Source organism: Saimiri boliviensis, chromosome 13 (genome assembly GCF_048565385.1).
Source record: "Saimiri boliviensis isolate mSaiBol1 chromosome 13, mSaiBol1.pri, whole genome shotgun sequence".
NCBI lineage: Eukaryota > Metazoa > Chordata > Mammalia > Primates > Cebidae > Saimiri > Saimiri boliviensis.
The window spans coordinates 64,747,373-64,761,832 of record NC_133461.1 but is presented as its reverse complement, the minus strand read 5'-3'; the positions used below and the strand labels follow the sequence as shown (position 1 = coordinate 64,761,832).

Sequence of the window (14,460 nt, the reverse complement as noted above, 5' to 3'; positions counted from 1 at the left end):
TTATGTACTATATGAATACGTTATTATACACAAGGGTTCCCTGTATCATCTGTGCAAAAGAACATTTATATCCATGCTATGAGATTCAAGACAAAACTTTACTATTTTAAGTTATTGGAGAAGTTTCCTATATATTTGCCTTTTTGATGAGTTACTGGTGACATGCATGGTTTATTTGTTAAGTAGTAATTTATTAAAGTAATATCTAGCTTCAACATTGTTCCTGTGGAGAAAAATGATCTATTTCATGACCACCAACTCAGTTTCTCAAGACTGTGTTAAAAAGCAAGGACAGCCTTTATTTCATACTGAATTTTTATCTGAACTATGAAAAATGTTTCAGAATGTGATTTAACTATATTTAGATAAGCATTTAATATAAATAACCTAATACCCAAAACAACAGTTTTTCCATCCAATTATTTTATATAAAAAATCTAATACCCAAAACAACATTTTTTCAGTCCAATGGAATAAAACTTGAATGAAGAACTATTGAGAGCAATATGGAATGATTATATACAGAAAAGTAACTATATGAGTAATAAAGAATGACATTTCTACATCTCTACTCCCTTTTCCCTCTTTCAATCAGTGCTTAAGAATAAGGAGTACAGATACATATTTGTATTGTTCAACAATGTAAGTGGTTCTTTCTTCCATCTTCACTGCAAAGATCTCAAAAGAAACAAAAGTTGCTTTTTGAAAGAACAGGTTTCACATAAACATATCATTCAAAGCTACTCACGGTCTTCATCTGTCTGCACTATGAGTTCTTGGCTTTCCTTCCGGCCCTCTGGGTTCATGAGGATCAGTTTCACGCTGACATTGGTGTATGGTGACAGGTTAGTGATCGTGTGTTGAGGGTGTGAGTTTTCTGTATCCCAGCTTACTTCTTCTCGCACTTGTTCTTGTCCTCCAACTTGGTAACAGTAGTGGACAGTGAGATTATAACTATGGCAACGAGTTACATTATATCCAAATGGCTCCCAACGGATAGTGATTTGCCGAGATTTGACCTCCACTACTTCTAGTTTTCTTGGGCCGCGCATGGGATCTATTAAGAAAATAAGACAAAAGAAAACATGAGAGAGAAGAAAGATAAAGGTTCAGGTCAAGCCCAAATGTCACATAGATTCCCACTTGTTCTCAACACCTGGTCTCCTCTTCTTCCTGGATAATAACATCCCTAAGTCTTGGTTAGGCATTTGGCTACCCAGAGTAAAGATGAAAGTTTCCATTATTTTCTTCAGACAGATGTGGCGATGTGCATAAATTCTGATGAATGGCATATAAGATGAAATGTCCAAAACAGTTTCTGAGAGGTGTTCTTAAAAGGCAGGGGTCACCATCTTTGGTCCTTCTTCTTTCCTTTTAGCTGGATGGAGCATATGATGTTTGGAGCTCAGGCAGCCATGGTGGACCATGAAGCATGCAAATGTTAAGAATTCAAAGCAATGATGAAGGAGGAGCCACGGTCTCTGATATCACAGAACTACCATACCAGCCCTGACCTTCCTATTTCCAAACATTTCATTAGGAAAAAATAAATATTATCTTATTTAAGCCTCTTTTCCTCTGGGTCTCTGATAAAATAAACCAATCTTAACACTGATACATGTGTTTTATCTTTAAATGTTAACTTATAATTACTTAATCGAAAAGCATAAGAGTAAAAGCTTGATAATTGTGCATGAAATCATACGATTAGAGAATATAAACTTCTGAGCAGAACAGGTGTTTCTGAATTTCAATGTGAATAGAATTCCACACATCTAAAGTATTTCTTGCCTATTCACAACAATTTCTTGGTATTCCTATTTTAGCCCAAGCTCAAGGTACAGTTTCAAGCTTAGAAATCTAAATGACATGGAGAGAATATAAGCATTTTGGCATGGTTTAAAATAAAATACAAACCACTGCTCAAGAAAACAAGGGAGGACACAAACACATGGAAAAACATTCCATGCTCATGAATAGGAAGAATCAATATCATGAAAATGGCCATACTGCCCAAAGTAATTTACAGATTCAATGGTATCCCCATCAAGCAACCATTGACTTTCTTTACAGAATTAGAAAAAAACTCTTTTAAATTTCATATAGAACAAAAAAAGAGCCCATATAGCCAAGACAATCATAAGCAAAAAGAACAAAGCTGGAAGCATCATGCTACCTGACTTCAAACTATATTACAAGGCTACAGTAACTAAAACAGCAAGGTACTGGTATCAAAACAGATATATAGACCAATGGAACAGAACAGAGGCCTCAGAAATAACACCAAACATCTACAACCATCTGATCTTTAACACACCTGACAAAAACAAGCAATGGAGAAATGATTGCTTATTTAATAAATGGTGCTGGGAAAACTGGCTAGCAATATGCAGAATACTGAAACTGGACGCCTTCCTTACACCTTATACAAAAATTAGTTCAAGGTGGATTAAAAACTTAAATGTAAGACCTAAAACCATAAAAACCCTGGAAGAAAACCTAGGCAATACCATTCAGAACATAGGCATGGGCAAAGACATCATGACTAAAAGATCAAAGGCAATGGCAACAAAAACCAAAATTCACAAATGGGATCTAATTAAACTCCAGAGCTTCTGCACAGCAAAAAAAAACTAACATCAGAATAAACATGCAACCTATAGAATGGGAGAAAATTTTCTCAATCTCTCCATCTGACAAAGGGCTAATATCCAGAATCTATAAGGAACTTAAAAAAAAATTACCAGAAAACAACAAACAACTTCATGAAAAAGTGGGCAAAGAATATGAACAAACAGTTCTCAAAAGAAGACATTTATGTTGCCAACAAACATATGAAAAAATGCTCATCATCACTGGTCATTAGAGAAATGCAAATCAAAACCACATTGAGATGCCATCTCACACCAGTTAGAATGGTGATCATTAAAAAAATCACGAGACAACAGATGCTGGAGAGGATGTGGAGATACAGGAACACTTTTACACTGTTGGTGGGAGTGCAAATTAGTTCAACCATTGTGGAAGACAGCGTGGCAATTCCTCAAGGATCTAGAAACAGAAATACCATTTAGTCCAGCAATCCCATGACTGGGTATATATCCAAAGGATTACAAATTATTCTACCATAAAGACACATGCACATGTATGTTTACTGCAGCACTATTCATAATAGCAAAGACTTGGAACCAACCCAAATGCCCATCAATGATAGAATGGATAAAGAAAATGTGGCACATATATACCATGGAATAGTATGTAGCCATAAAAAAGGATGAGTTCATGTCCCTTGCAGGGACATGGGTGAAGCTAAAAACCATCATTCTCAGCAGACTAACAGAAGAACAGAAAACCAAACACCACATGTTCTCACTCTTAAGTGAGAGTTGAACAATGAGAACACACTGACACAGGGAGGGGAACATCACACCTCGGGGCCTGTCACGGGGTGGGGGGCTAGAGGAGGAATAGCATTCGAAGAAATACCTAATGTCGATGACGGGTTGATGGGTACAGCAAACCACCATGGCACAGGTATACCTACGTAACAAACATGCATGTTGTGCACATGTATCCCAGAACTTACAGTATTTTTAAAAAACTGATAAAAGCTTGGGGTTAAAAAAATAAAATATATGCAGACAAAGCTTAAATTTCTTTATGAAATAATGATGAAAATAAACACTACTACATAAATAACATTTACCGAGCACTTATAATGTACCATGCACTGCTACAAAAAATTTAGTATTCAGAAGTTTAGGAAAAGCCTAACCTAAAATGTTCTGCATTGTACATCCGTAGATCATTTGATTCATAATTTTGATTTTTGCTTGTCTGAAGTGTGCTCACCAAATATGAATGTAGAGATATACAGTTGAGAAGAGACAATAAACTTGATATAAAAGCTACAGTTTATTGCACACTTACTATGTGTAAGTTGCTTTCTATATATTCCCTATTCCTTAAAACAGCCCTGTAAATATTTTTATTTCTAATATATAAAGATAAAAATTGTGACCGAGGTAGGCTCAATAACTTGATCAGGGTCAGGGTTTGCTGTGGCACTTGAATTTGGATCTGACAACTACAAATAATGCTGCTCCCACTCTACTGTTGTTCTCTACCAAACTAAAGAGAATCCGGTAAAAAGAAATCGGGATATTGAAGATACTAAGACTCTAACTGAAACATGCCCATAGAATGTACAATATCATAAAGATCCAATGTATTTAAACTTGAGACAAAGTGCTGAGAGGAATTCTTCTCCCTTTTCCTGCTAATTCATAGAAGCAAGGATCAAGGCCATATTCCCCAGTTCAGCTGTACCAGAGAGCATGTCCTGCACTTCCAGGTGCTGCAAACCTGTCTGGACTATTGTTGAAGTTCACTTATTGATTCCTATTTGTGCATAAATTTCTTGTGTCTGTTTTCTCCACCATTTATGCCATAGAGAGAACTTAAAAATCTCCCCTTTTTACCTACAACCTCTGGCAAATGAAAATGTTTAAAGTGGAATAATGTTAAATATGCAATGTAGAATTTATCAGATACCTGCTGTAATCATAAAATGGAATTAATAAAGATCATTCATGCTACCCTGTCCTGTAATAAATCTAAGAACCAAGGATGAAAATTCCACCAAGAAATCGTGAGAGGCATTCTCGTGAAATGTTCCTTATTATAAAATTAATATTTTATATTTAAATTACTTCTGTAGGGAAAATGTCATAAATAAATTATTTAGAAATAACATTGAAGGTTTTTTTTTCCAGATTAGTAACTTTTACAACTTAAAGGAAATGTCTAATTTTCTATAATGGTTCATTATTTGAATGTTCACAAAAACTTCTAGTAAGCTCCAGATCCCGTATACATAAACAGATCAACATGTGTCCCTTCTCGCTTTTCCTTCTTAATCACAGGTCTATTCATCACAGGACTGTTCTAATGCATTTTCTTAAGATTTTCATCAATTTTACTGAATAATAAAATGACTCAAGTCTTCAGATATTAGTTTAAGTAAGAAGCACAATTCTAACTTAATTTCAATGGAAAACTATTTTCCACGTATAAATAAGTCTGCATCATTCAGTATTCCTTAGCCCAGAAAATATATACTTAAATTAAGTCCCAGCATTAAAAACAAAGGCTTCTGTTTGTCTACTGGTCAAGTTTTCTTGAAACGTGCACTACTTTCCTCTGTGAGTACCTTTGAGAATTCCATCACAGTACAATTATGTCTCAAATTTCCCATACATTTGCCAAGTACTATAGCTAAGCCTAACACAAAACAATCATTTATATGACAAAGACTCTAAATTCCCTATTGTCCTAAGTGGTAATCAGACTGGAGACAGAGGCTGTATGAGGTTTAAATCTTAGATGAAAAGAGGGTGGCACTCACTGCCTTGCATCTTGACATAAAGCAAAACTACAGTCAACCAAAGCAAAACTATCTTACAAATACGCGCTTCTGCAGAATATTTTCCTTTGTGCCCTCTGTGAGCTTTTGACTATGGCCTGTAGTTCTGCTGTATCTACTAATGTGTTGCTATCAACATGGCAGGGTCAGTATCAGTGGGGATAGGAAGGGTCACATCAACATAGGATAGGGATGAAGACCTCTTTGACTCTGATTGCTAAACACTTCTCCCATTTGTCAAAAGCTTACAGGAGAAGTTGAATCAACACCATGACACAGGGACAGATGGAGTACTGTCATTTTCTCTTACCAAGGTCCAAACGCAAAGTTAAGTGAGTTGGGGAAATGTATGGTAAAGAAGATACATACAGTAACATAAATGAAATTCTGTGTGCTACCATGTACTTATGACAGCAGCCTCCTTTAATGATAGTATTGATAGGCTATGCCCAATGACTAAGGAAATCTGAAAATTGTTTTAACTCATACTAAGCAAACTGCTTTCAATGTTTCTTTTTTGTTCTGCCATTCTGCAAAGTTAAATTCTGATCCAGCAATGGATTTATAATAATTACATCTTAAGTTAGTGTTTATAATACCTTTGTTTTCAGTGTTTCTGCAGAACGATTTCCGTTAGTGTGCTGCTAACTGTGAATGAGGCATTCCACAGGGACATTTACTCTAGTGAGTTATGCTGATGATCACTAACACTCTGAAGGGCATCATTTTAGAAACATGACACACTGTAGGAAACAAATGGCAACTTCATAACCAGAAATGTGTAATTTTGGTAGGCTAACTGGAACTCACACTGCATTTCTGGGAGTAGAAGACAAACACTGCCCACAGAAATACTGGCATAGCGTTATAAGCACTCTGTGTACAATATAAATCTCTTACAGTTAGACAGGGCAATAAATTGTTTTCATGGGACCACTAGTTGTAGGAAATTTCTCCTCTTTTCTCACAATCCTGAAGATGCTACTGAGGATGGAATCGATTCCAAGGTCGTATTTCTTCACACTCACACCTGCTGGCCACACTGATGCCTCTCCACTTCCCTGAAAGGGTATCATGACAGGCCCAACTGGCATGAATCTGAGGCCAGGCAGTCCACTGTGGGCCACTGACTCATAATAAGAGATGAGAATGGCTTCCCTATGGACAAGCGCACTGGCTGTCGCACCGGAAGCTCAGTGAGCTCTTACCAACTCACCCACTGATGCCTGCAGCATTTTTCATTCTGTTCTTTTTCTGCCAGCTTGAGTCAGGCTGCCAGCAGAGAAGTCTGCCAGTGCAGTCCTGACCTCAGGGACCAGCAAGCCTACTTCTAGCCTCCAGCACTTTAGCATCCTATTTAATCAGTGATCCTGGCTCCTTCTACACTCGGTCCTGTTTTTCTATGAGTAAGGGCAAACTGACTGATAGGATCAATTTCCATTGCAAGTTCAATTCACAGCTCATTTCTTTGGAACTCTGCACTTTACCTTCTATTACTACTACAGTGCTTTTTCAGAAACTCAATTTCAGAACCTGTGAGAAATATTTGGGTGTAATTTTAGGATCCTGTCATGGATAATAAAAAACACAGATTATAACCATGCTCCTGCTAACAGGTTTCTCTTTTCTACTTCTCCTTGCACTCTACAGAGGTCCATTACAATAAAGAGAATAACAACCACAATGGCACGGTGGGCCCCTTCAGGACCTCCAGCTATTGTACTTCTGCCTCACCAGTCACACTAGAGGGTGACAAAATAATAAAGCAATAGCTCCCTTTAATTTTACTCTTTAGTGAAATTAGAGCAAAGGCCTGAGTAACTAATATCATAGTGGCCTACCTCCAAATTCAGTATTCCTAAGCAGTAATGATTCCAGGTACATGGCCTTGTTTTTAGGTGAGGTAGCTAAAGGTTTTCAACTTGTCAATGCTTTCCAGAGTTTAAACACTATCTTGTCAGTCAAGCTGAAATTGCTGGAATACAACAATCTTTCATTTACACTGCCCTACAGGCATCTATGTATTTGTGAGGTAACTGAATGAATTCAAACTTATCCCAAGAACTATATAAATTTGAATAGTTTTTTTCCTCCAGAATACTTTTCATAGATATCACATTAATAGTTTTCACATTTTATCATAATTAGAATCCAAAAATTCCCTTGGAAACAACCTGTTTTTCTTAAATAAATCATAAAATCCTATATGAGGGAGAACAGCATCTTCCAAACAAACAGGCCAAATTTCAAAAACAGTACTCATTTAAGAGAAGGAAAAAAATAGTCTTATAGACTAAATGAAGGAAAGGGAAACAATGCCAAAGTCTACGCAAAATCATTCTACTCTATTTCTTGGCTGAACATGGACATAGTTTCACGATGTCTTTCATGTTTTCTAAATGCTGGTTTGAAAGCGGCCTAAAATATAAAGGTAAGTAAGCTACTGCCCCATCTTGCTGGGAAATAGACTACTCACATAGCAACTAAACCATTTAAATTTAAATTTCCATCACATTAGAGAGCTAGAATTCCTATTCACATTTTATGGCAAATGTGCAGGATTATCTTACAGATAAAACGTCTAGGATATACACTTATGGTGAAAACCCAGCTCTCATGTAAGGGAGAACACAGTCCACAACTGACAGCCTAGATAGAGGGAGCACTCTCTAGCGGTGTTAGGTAATGCTGAAGAGCGGTGTGTACAAACACTTTGCTTAGTTCTTGGTTTGGCTTGCACATTTAATAAATAAAGTAAAAGAATACATACCGGACCCTGGGCTAGTCATCCAAGGTACCTGGTTTCAAAATAATTCCACCAAGTATTTCAGGATAATATTTTATTAAAATATATTTTATTGCACTTTAGGTTCTGGGGTAAATGGGTAAAACATGCAGGATTGTTGCATGGGTACACACATGGCAATGTGGTTTCTGCTTCCATCCTCTCGTCACCTATATCTGGCATTTCTCCCCATGTTATCCCTCCCCAACCTCTCCATCCCCAGCTGTCCCTTCCCTATTCCCCCACAACAGACCATAGTGTGTGATGCTCCCCTCCCTGTGTCCATGTGTTCTCATTGTTCAACACCTGCCTATGAGTGAGACCTTGCAGTGATTGATTTCCTGTTCTTGTGTCAGTTTGCTGAGAATGATGGTTTCCAGATTCATATATGTCCCTATAAAGGACATGAACTCATTGGTTTTCATGGATGCATAGTATTCCATGGTCTATAAGTGTCACATTTTCCTTGTCCATTCTATCATCGATGGGCATTTGGGTTGGTTCCAGGTCTTTGCTATAATAAAGAGTGATGCAATGAACATATGTGTGTATGTGTCTTCATAACAGAATGATTTATACTCCTTTGGATATACACCCAGTAATGAGATTGCTGGGTCAAATGGAATTTCTATTTCTAGGTCCTTGAGGAATGGTCACACTGTCTTCCACAATGGTTGAAATAATTTACACTCCCATCAACAGTATGGAAACGTTCCTATGTCTCCACATCCTCTTCAGCATCTGTTGTCTCCAGATTTTTTAATGATCGTCATTCTAACTGGCATGAGATGGTATCTCAATGCAGTTTTGATTTGCATTTCTCTAATGGCCAGTGATGGTGAGCTTTTTTTCATATTTTTGTTGGCCTCATAAATGTCTTCTTTTGAAGTGTCTGTTCATGTCCTTTGCCCACTTTTGAATGGGTTTGTTTGTTTTTTTCTTGTAAATCTGTTTTAGTTCTTAGTAGATTCTGGATACCAGCCCTTTGTCAGATGGGTAGACTGAAAATTTTTTACCCATTCTGTTGGTTGCCAGTTCATTCAAATGATTGTTTCTTTTGCTATACAGAAGCTCTGGAATTTAATTAAATCCCATTTGTCTATTTTGGCTTTTATTGCCAATGCTTTTAGTGTTTAAATAATGAAGTCTTTGCCAACGCTTATGACCTGAATGGTTTTGCCTAGGTTTTCTTCTAGGGTTTTTATAGTGTTAGGCCTTATGTTTAAGTCTTTAATCCATCTGGAACTAATTTAAGTGTAAGGTGTCAGGAAGGGGTCCAGTTTCTGCTTTCTGCACACTGCTAGCCAGTTTCCCTAACACCATTTATTAAACAAGGAATCCTTTCCTCATTGCTTGTTTTTGTCAGGTTATGTCAAAGATCAGATGGTTGTAGATGTGTGGCATTGCCTCCGAGGCCTCTATTCCGTTTCATTGGTCTTTATCACTGTTTTGGTACCAGTTCCATGCTATTTTGATTACTGTAGCCTTGTAGTATAGTTTAAAGTCAGGTAGCGTGATGCCTCCTGCTTTGTTATTTTTGCTTAGGATTGTCTTGGCTATGGGGGCTCTCTTTTAGTTCCATAGGAAGATTAAGGTGGTTTTTTCCAGTTCTGTGAAGAAGGTCATAGGTAGCTTGATGGGGATGGCATTGAATCTATAAGTTACTTTGGGCAGTATGGCCATTTTCACAATATTGATTCTTCCTAACCATGAGCATGGAATGTTTTTTCATCTGTTTGTGTCCTCTCTTATTTCGCTGAGCAGTGGTTTGTAGTTCTCCTTGAAGAGGGCTTTTATATCCTTTGTTGGTTATATTCCTTTATTTGAAACCAATAAAGATGTTCTTGGTTTCAAAGAACTTCTATTTCTGCCTTCATTTCATTGAGTTGCTGTATTCCTAGGTAATTTATTCTCTTTGTAACAATTGTGAATGGTATTCTTGATTCGACTCTGTTATTGGTGTACAGGAATGCTTGTGATTTCTGCACATTCATTTTGTATCCTGAGACTTTGCTGAAGTTGCTTATCAGTTTCAGGAGATTTTGGGCTGAGACGGTGGGGTCTTCTAAATATACAACCATGTCATCTGCAAATACAGACAATTCAAATTCCTCCTTTCCTAATTGAATACGCTTTATTTCTTTTTCTTGCCTGATTGCTCTGGCTAGAACTTCCAATAATATATTAAATACGAGTGGTGAGAGAGGGCAGCCTTGTCTAGTGCCAGATTTCAAAGGGAATGCTTCCAGTTTGTGCCCATTCAGTGTGATATTGGCTTTGGGTTTGTCGTATATAGCTTTTATTATTTTGAGATACATTCCCTCAATATCTAGTTTGTTGAGAGTTTTTAGCAAAGGGGCTGCTGAATTTAGTTAAAGGCCTTCTCTACATCTATTGAGATAATCATGTGGTTTTTGTCTTTGGTTTTGTTTAAGTGGTGGATTACGTTTATAGACTTGCATATGTTGAACCACTCTTGCATCCCTGGGATGAAGCCTACTTAATCGTGATGGGTAAGCTTTTTGATGTGCTGTTGCAATCAGTTTGCCAGTATTTTATTGAAGATTATTGCATCTATGTTCATCATGGATATTGGCCTGAAGTTTTCTTTTTTTGTTGAGTCTTTGCTAGGTTTTGGTATCAGGATGATGTTGGTCTCATAAAATGATATGGGAAGGATTCCCTCTTTTTGGATTATTTGGAGTAATTTCAGAATTAGTGGTACCAGCTCCACTTTGTATGTCTGGTAGAATTCGGCTGTGAACCCATCTGGACCTGGGCTTTTTTTTTGGTTAGTAGGCTATGAATTGCCCTTGTTTTTGGTCTATTCAGGATTTCAACTTCTTCCTGGTTTAGGCTTGGGAGGATGCAAGTGTCCAGGAATTTATCCATTTCTTCCAGGTTCACCAGTTTGTTTGCATAGAGTTGTTTATAGTAATCTCTGATGGTAGTTTGTATTTCCGTGGAATCAGTGATGATATACCCTTTATCATCTTTTATTACATCTGTTTGATTCTTCTCTCTTTTCTTTTTTATTAGTCTGGCTAGCGGTGTATTTTGTTGATCTTTTCAAAAAACCAGCTGCTGGATTTATTGATTTTTTGAAGGGTTTTTTGTGTCTCTATCTCGTTCAGTTCTGCTCTTAGTTATTTCTTGTCTTCCGGTAGGTTTTGTATTTTTTTGATCTTGTTCCTCTAGCTCTTTCAATTTTGATGATAGGGTGTCAATTTTAGATTTTTCTTTGCTTCTCACGTGGGCATTTATTGCTATAAATTTTCCTCTAGACACTACTTTAAATGTGTTCCAGAGATTCTGGTATGTTGTGTCTTCGTTCTTGTTGGTTTCGAAGAACATGCTTATTTTTGCCTTCATTTCATTGTTTATGCAGTCAACATTTTCCAGTTTCCATAAAGTTGTGTGGTTCTGAGTTAGTTTCTTAATCCTGAGTTCTAATTTGATTGCACTGTGGTCTGAGAGACTGTTTGTTATGATTTCCATTCTTTTTCATTTATTGAAGAGTAATTTATTTCCAATTATGTGGTTAATTTTAGAGTACGTGTGATGTGGTGCTGAGAACAGTGTATAATCTGTAGATCTGGGGTGGAGAGTTCTGTATATGTCTATTAGGTTTGCTTGGTCTAGATCTGAGTTTAAGCCCTGGATATCGTTGTTAATTTTCTGTCTTGTTGATCTGTCTAATATTGACAGTGGAGTGTTAAAGTCTCCCACTATTATTGTGTGGGAGTCTAGGTATCTTTGTAGGTCATTAAGAACTTGCTTTATGTATCTGGGTGCTCTTGTATTGGGTGTGTACAAATTTAGGATTGTTAGCTCTTCTTGTTGCATTGATCCTTTTACCATTATGTAATGCCCTTCTTTGTCTCTTTTGATCTTTCTTGGTTTAAAGCCCATTTTATCAGACTAGGATTGCAACTCCTGCTTTTTTTTGCTCTCCATTTGGTTGATAAGTCTTCCTCCTTCCCTTTACTCTTAGTCTTTGTATGTCCTTGCATGTGAGATGGGTTTCCTGAATTCAGCACACCAGCAGGACTCAACTTTTTATCCAATTTGCCAGTCTGTGTCTTTTGATTGGGGCATTTAGCCCATTTACATTTAAGGTTAATATTGCTATGTGTGAATCTGATCCTGCCATTTTGATGCTAGCTGGTTGTTTTGCCCATTACGTGATGCAGTTTCTTCATTGTGTTGATGCTTTTTACCATTTGGTACTTTTTTTGGAGTGGCTGGTACTGGTTGTTCCTTTCTATGTTTAGTGCTTCTTTCAGGAGGTCTTGTAAGGCAGGCCTGGTGGTGATGAAATCTCTCAGCAATTCCTTTTTCATAAAGGATTTTATTTTTCCTTCATTTATGAAGCTTACTTTGGTTGGATATGAAATCTAGGTTGAAAGTTCTTTTCTTTAAGGATGTTGAATATTGGCTCGCACTCTCTTCTGGCATGTAGGGTTTCTGTCGAGAGATCCACTGTGAGTCTGATGGGCTTCCCTTTGTGGGTAACCCAACCTTTCTCTCTAGTTGCCATTAGCACTTTTTCCTTCATTTTAATGCTGGTGAATCTGACAATTATGTGCCTTGGGGTTGCTCTTCTTGAGGAATATCTTTGCGGTGCTCTCTGTATTTCCTGGACTTGAATATTGGCCTGCCTTGCTAGGTTGGGGAAATTCTCCTGGATAATATCCTAAAGAGTGTTTTCCAGCTTGGATTCATTCTCTCTGTCACATTCACGTACACCTATTAAATGTAAATTAGGCCTTTTCACAAAATCTCACCTTTCTTTGAGGTTTTGTTCATTTCTTTCACTCTTTTTTTCTCTAATCTTGCCTTCTCATTTTATTTCATTGAGTTGATCTTCAGTCTCTGATATCATTTCTTCTACTTGGTTGATTTGGCTATTGAAACTTGTGTATTCTTTGCAAAGTTCTCATGTTGTGTTTTTTAACTCCATTAGGTCATTTATATTCATCTCAAAGCTGTTTATTCTCGTTAGCATTTCATCAAACCTTTTTTCAAAGTTCTTAGTTTCTCTGCATTGGGTTGGAAGATGTTCTTTTAGCTTATAGAAGTTTGTTATTACCTACCTTATGAAGCCAGTTTCCATCAGACTCATTCTCCATCCTGCTTTGTTCCCTTGCTTGTGATAAGCTGTGATCCCTTGGAGGAAGAGAGGCATTCTGGTTTGGGGTGTTTTCATCCTTTTTGCACTGGTTTTTTCCTATCTTTGTGGATTTATCTACATGTGGTCTTTGTAGTTGGTGACTTTTGGATGGGGTCTCTGAGTGGATGTCCTTTTTGTTGATGATGAAGTTATTTCTTTCTATTTTTTAGTTTTCCTTATAATAGTCAGGCCCCCTTGCTGCAGGACTGCTGGAGGTCCAGTCCAGACCCTGCTTGCCTGGGGATCACCTGCAGTGGCTACAGAACAGTAAAGGTTGCTGCCAGTTTCTTCTTCTGTTATCTTTGTCCCAGAATGATGCCTGCCTACATCAGCCTAAGATCTCCTTTATCAGGTGACTCTTTGGATACACAGGGGTCAGGGATCTGCTTGAGGAGTCAGTCTGTCCCTTATAGGAACTCAAGTGCTGAGCTGTGAGCTCTGTTGCTCTGTTCAGAGCTTCTAGACAGGTATGTTTAAGTGTGTTGCAGCAGAATTCATAATTGCCTTTTTTCCCAGGTGCCCTGTCCTGGGAAGGTGGGGCTTTATTTATAAGTTCCTGATGTGCTGCTGCCTTTTTTCAGAGCTGTCCTGCCCAGCAAGGAGGTAGCCAAGTCACAGTCTGCCAGCAGAGGCATGTCTGAGCTGCCGTGGGCTCTGCCCAGCTGCTTTGTGAACTTCCTTGTGGTTTTGTGTTTATAGAGGTATAGTTAGAACTGCGTTGGTAACAGCAGTGTGCCTCAGTAATGGTGGACTGCCTCTGTAATGACGGATTGTCTCGGTAATGGCAGACTGCCTCGGTAATGGTGGACTGCCTTGGTAGTGGTGGACTGCCTCGGTAATGGCGGATGCCCTTCCCCCAACAGAGCTGGCCCGTCCTGGGTCCAGCTGTGCTTGTGTGAAACTCTCATTTCAGATCATTACAGATTGCTAGTCTTTGTGGGGGTGGGGCCCACTTAGCCAGATCACCTGGCTCCCTGTTTCAGCCCCCTTTTTTTTTTTTTTTTTTTCAGTTAAATGGGCGGCTCTATCTCCCAGGCCTTCCAGGCACCAGCTGAAATGGCCACCCAGATTTGTGTG

The 14,460-nt window shown here is 38.0% G+C and overlaps 1 protein-coding gene across 12 annotated transcripts in view; it reads right to left on the bottom strand.

The window, feature by feature from the left end:
• PTPRM (protein tyrosine phosphatase receptor type M) overlaps window positions 1-14,460 on the bottom strand; it is an 836,104-nt gene that overhangs the window by 336,839 nt on the left and 484,805 nt on the right. For all 12 annotated transcript variants that reach the window (XM_074383756.1, XM_074383758.1, XM_074383757.1 and 9 more), the window contains one exon: window positions 749-1,057. In XM_074383756.1, the coding sequence (XP_074239857.1) occupies window positions 749-1,057 (309 nt within the window). The remainder of the gene's footprint in view (window positions 1-748; window positions 1,058-14,460) is intronic.